At 34.8% G+C, this 5,325-nt stretch overlaps 1 protein-coding gene across 1 annotated transcript; it reads left to right on the forward strand.

Annotated features, from left to right (window-relative positions):
- Positions 1-1,185: 1,185 nt before the first annotated feature.
- LOC139870459 (uncharacterized) lies at positions 1,186-4,869 on the forward strand. The gene is made up of 3 exons (XM_071858263.1): positions 1,186-1,310; positions 3,984-4,051; positions 4,133-4,869. The coding sequence occupies exons 1-3, from the start codon at positions 1,186-1,188 to the stop codon at positions 4,867-4,869; spliced, it is 930 nt and encodes a 309-aa protein (XP_071714364.1).
- The last annotated feature ends 456 nt before the right edge of the window (positions 4,870-5,325 follow it).

The raw sequence follows: 5,325 nt of genomic DNA on the forward strand, positions 1-5,325 counted from the left end.
AACATTCTGTCGTTGCATCAAGGGAGGTGCAACATTCTGTCGTTGCATCAAGGGTGAAACGACACCCCCACCCAACCCCATATTTGCACTTTAGCCCCCCCAACTATAACCAGCTTACAAAAACAACACCGGACTCCAGGGAGTAAAACATAAATTCTCTTAATTAAAATAAATACTCCACCCAGTCCTTCGACAGGCCGTATCTACCTGCTCGCCGCGAGTTAAATTCTACTGACCACACTGTTAAACTCAAAATATTTTTATGAACAAAACGAAACTAACTACGTTGAAAACGGACACTTTTTAAAAAACGCTAAACACAATGACAATCCGTATCTTCCTGCTCGCCACGAGTTAAATTTTTTTGACAGCTCCGTTTGACTCGAAATAATTTTATGAACAAAACGAAACTAACTACGTTCGAAACGAACACTTTTTAAAAAACGCTAAACACAACGACAACCCGTCTCTTCCTGCTCACCGCGAGTTAAATTTTTTCGACAGCACCGTCAGACTCGAAATAATTTTATGAACAAAACGAAACTAACTACGTTCGAAACGGACACTTTTTAAAAAACGCTAAAGACAACGACATCTGCAACGGCGCTTAACACATGGTCCGTTTTCCCTTCTATAATACATAAAGCTACGTTAAATATGAATACGCAGCCCGAAAGCCTCCGCCGCATTGCGCGGGCCGGATCCGGACTAGTTAATAGTAATATGTAATACCTCCGTCTCAAATTGATAGTTTTATTTTGACTTTTCAAAGTCTTTATTTACTAAGTTTGATTCTAATTAATTTTTTTGTGTTATATAATATTCGATGAAATTTATATGAATAAACTAGTTTTTATATGAGTTTCATTTCGTATAATTTTCATCAAATATTACATAACACAATAAAGTTGTTTAAAGTCAAATTTAAGATCTAAAGAATTTGAAAAGTCAAAACAGACTTATTAATTTGAGACGAAAGGAGTAATAAATTGTGTCGATCCGCATATTTATGTCATATACTAATCCGTAATAAACTAAAAATGTCTTTACTCGAGGGCGGTTGCCGCTTTTTAGTGTCATATCTTTTAAAATCAAGTCGTGTTAAACCTAATTGGAATATAAAATTGACGTGTAAATAGATTGTTAACTCTTGTAATCAAAATTAGATACGATCTCTGCTATAAAATGTGTAAATCATTGGAGGAATTTTATCTCATGGTGGAAGCTTGCGTGCCCGATTCCTTCAAGGGCCTTAAACGCTATCAGTTCATCAAAGATTCAAGGAGTAATGATTTATGTCTAGTAGCGAGGTATGTATTAATTTGGCGAATTTGGTATTAGATAAATAAATTGGTTCATGGAGCAGCAGAAGAGAAACGAAGTACTACATTAAAGGAGGAGGTTATGGATCAGGTTCGAGTTCTATTCACATCTGGCTCACTCATCACGATAAGAGTTTTAACAACGGGTTTGAAAATTGAAAAGAGGATCTGCTTAAATTTTCTATTTCACATATAGTTTTCTAGTTCCCTTCTAGCTAATTGTTTGGTGTATCCATATTGGCCTTTTGCCAATTAATAAAATTTGCGTTTTTTAGGGAAAAAATGTAAATCATTTGTTTTTTTTTTACCCAAAAAAAGCAATATATTAGAAAAAATTCATCAAAACAATGAAGAGTACAAAATATTACAATGAAAGAGACTTGATAGCCAAGAAAAATTAGAGCAATATATGACTATAACTATTACAAAAGAGGCATACAAGCCTAATGCAACAACAAATAAGGATTATCTTCCCATATGTAAGCTTGGACACTATAGCAAAAATTGAAGTTTGTAGCCCAAAGAAACACTTCTAACTTGATGTTGCGAACAATGGTTGAATGACAAGAGTATTTATCGTTGAAAATGAACTTGTCCCTTGCAATCCAAAAAGCTCAAATCGTAGCCGGGCCTATCGTCCTCCAAAATCTCGCATCTTTAATGCCCAAATCTTGAATGCAATCCAATGTCTATTCTTCCAACATCGTAATAAAAAGAATAAATCATCTCTCCAAATAGAATGTAGCCCTCCGAGACGACCTTCTGCAGTAACTTGGACCGCTTGGAATGCATAATGTTTTCATATTTCATTCAATATAGGTTGTGACACTTCTTTAACCATTGTTTATTGAATTGCCAAAAAATGTGATTGAAAGTTATTGACAAGCATACCCGCCATCCTACCTTTTGTCTTATTACCGAGGTCACGAGTATTCCATGAAACTATCCTCATGGTTTGGGTTTGCTTGGGGTGGTTTCATCATCGGACATATTCTTCATAATCGCATCGAACTTGACCAATTCCTCGTTTCTTGTTTCTTGTAAATCATTTGTTGCTTGAATCATTTTAATTAAAAAAATTGAAGAAAAAAATCTTGAGGTCCACAATTACAACAACAACAACAACAACAACAACAACAACAACAAAACCCATTGGCACATAAGTGGTGTATAAGAAGGTGAGATGTAGATAATCTTTTCCCTATTCGAGAATAAAGATAAGTCATTTCTCCACCTAGAGTGAAAAACACTCTCAAAAATAGAGAAAATCATCAATCTCTCTATTTGACGGATAAAGAGATTGCTTTCGAGTAGACCTCCGGCCAATAAGTAGAAATTTTTTGTTAAAAATAAATAAATAAAATTGAGACGTCATGAAAATGATAAAATCAAATTTTCATGAATTTTAAATCCCGTATGATATTCAATTAAAATTGACGCTTCGTTTCCACTCAATAAAAAAAACTAGTTTACGAACCCTCGCTTCGCGTCAGGGGTTCGGTTTTCAATGTATTTTAGTGCGTTTAGTTTGTAAAATTATTTCGTGGCTAACGATAATGTCGTTGAAGCGCAACTCGAGTCGAACTAAAAGGTATAATCCGTGAAAGATTTAAATATTATTTTAAATTAACAATATATGTGCATCTCCGCGTTTCGTTATGGAATTGTCGACTTTTAAAAATTTAACGCAAAATCAACGTGTATGAAAAGTACCTCAAATATTTAGCTTTTTTTAAAAAGAGTCCATTTTGCGTATAGTTAGTGACATTTTGTTCCTAAAATTATTTCGAATTTAACGATGATGTTGGAAAAATTTAACTCGTTGCGAGCGAGAAGATATTACCCGTTGAATATTTGGGTGGAGTTTAGTTAAGATTTTTTATGAAAATGGTTATTTGACACTTTACCCCCTGTTTGGGGGGCCGGTTTTAATTTCTGAACAAAATTTGGGGGTTTTTTTGGAAAAGGGAAAAAAAGGTGAAAACAAAAAAAATAAAAAAATGTGAAAGTACGAAATATATTATATAATATTATTATAGTTATAATAACGGGGAGGCAGGTCGGGGTAAGGGGTAGGGTTGAGGGTGTTTTGTATTTTCTCGAGGGTGTGGGGTTTTTTAGTAAAACTGGGGGGAAATTGGGGAGGGGGGCGATTCGTATGTTGGATAAAGTTTGGAGTCCTTAGTGTGAGGCTGAGATAGTCTAAATAGTAATATTCGTTTTGATTATGTCAATTAGGTATATAGTATAATAATTAGGTTCGAGGTCCACAGTTGACATGACTTATTTCCGGTTTCAAAATACAGTTTGGTCAAATTAGTGGCTATTTACCTTCCTTGGTTAAAGCGTTTATCACTTCTGTGCGTTCTACCCAATTTGAATATTAAACAAATCTTTGGGAAGATACTTATCCGTATTTAATTTATATATTCATATTAATATTAAATATTAAGATACTTATCGTTTATCACTTCATGAACGATCTTTTGTAGTTTTCATTGGAAGTCTCAAAGCTTTCAACTTGGCTCTCATTTTTAAATGGAGATGGAGATATTTAACTAAACAGAACGATATGTGGGTATCCATCATTAAATCTATACATGGTAATTGTTTCGAAGTTACCAAATCTTCTACTTGGACAGTGTGGTCGAATATTGTCAGTTCATGTTCGAATTGCATTGCTGAAGGGCATGTTCCTCCTGATTTTTTTCGTATGTCTATAGGTGATGGTAGAAACATCTGCTTTTGATACGATTTATGGGTCGGAAATACTCTTTTGAAAGATAGATATAGTCGTTTATTTCATCTAGACTCGTCTCCCTTTGATACCATCGCTGATAAACGCAACAACAGTGAGTGGACATTCGAGTGGACTAGGGACCGTTTGAGAGGTAGGACCGAAAGTATGCTGTCTGTTTTACTCGAGGAGATAGGCTGCCCAACGATGTCCAATAGACCTGATTCGTGGTTGTGTTCGATTAATAACGAAGGGGCATTCACTGTTAAAGATACGCGTGTTCATTTGGATAGTATACTGCTTCCGGCATCGACTACTAGTACTCTATGGTTTAAGTTTATGCCTCGCAAAGTTAACATTTTTCTTTGGCGCATTCGTCTCAATTGTCTTCCCGTTCGTTGGAATCTTTCCGCTAAGGGGATAGATATTGTTTCGGTCGTTTGTCCTTCTTGCAATAATGGGGTAGAGACGTGCAAGCTTATTTTCTTCGATTGTGTTCTTGCTAGTGAGGTTTGGCTTAAGATTCGTATTTGGCTTAATTGCGGTCTTCCTCCTTTAGACTCACGGGATTCTTTTATTTCTTGGTTGGAAGGTGTTCGATTACAAGTTTCTTCAAAGAACCGGATCATTACGGTGGTGGTGACGTGTTTATGGGCTTTGTGGTGTTTTCGTAATGGTCTTGTTTTTCATGATTCTTTTTGTAGTAGAAGTAATTTATTTGATGTAATTAGATTAGTTGCTTTTCGTTGGTTGAAAAATAGAAGTCATTGTGTTTCTAATTGGAACACCTGGCTTTCTATTCCTTTGTAATCATCCCTTAGCGTCTTGCTAGGGATCGTTTTTCTAATATAATTATATTTTGGCCGTAAAAAAAATGAATGGTGAATATCATATATCCCTTCATTAAACATTAAAATTACATATTTTTCTTACTAAATTTCATAATACTTTTTTTCTTATAAAACAAGAAATATATTATAATGAACTCGAGGTTTACAGTATATGGGAAATGGTATCTCAAAAGATTACACCATTAGACTGCAAAGATTGCAAACCTACACGAACCTATGAATTAGAATACACACTTGGATTACTTAGCCAAACAAGCCACTCGATTTTCTTTCCTTTCGATCTATGCGAAATCCACTCGAAGGATTTGGTTTGAATTTCATTTAGAGCAATCAGCCCATTTCACATTTTACTGCAGAATAAGAAGTTGTTCCGATTTTTCCAAATGAAATAAACACAAACTCATTCAACCGATTG

Source organism: Rutidosis leptorrhynchoides, chromosome 10 (assembly GCF_046630445.1).
Source record: "Rutidosis leptorrhynchoides isolate AG116_Rl617_1_P2 chromosome 10, CSIRO_AGI_Rlap_v1, whole genome shotgun sequence".
In the NCBI taxonomy this organism is placed as follows: Eukaryota; Viridiplantae; Streptophyta; class Magnoliopsida; order Asterales; family Asteraceae; genus Rutidosis; species Rutidosis leptorrhynchoides.

What these genes read in the sequence shown, in the direction of transcription:
- LOC139870459 (XM_071858263.1), top strand. Translation starts at nt 1,186, where the DNA reads ATGTGTAAATCATTGGAGGAATTTTATCTCATGGTGGAAGCTTGCGTG. An exon ending in GATTTATGTCTAGTAGCGAG is followed by an intron (nt 1,311 to 3,983) that starts GTATGTATTAAT and finishes GAATATTGTCAG; the next exon opens with TTCATGTTCGAATTGCATTG. An exon ending in TCGTATGTCTATAGGTGATG is followed by an intron (nt 4,052 to 4,132) that starts GTAGAAACATCT and finishes TATTTCATCTAG; the next exon opens with ACTCGTCTCCCTTTGATACC.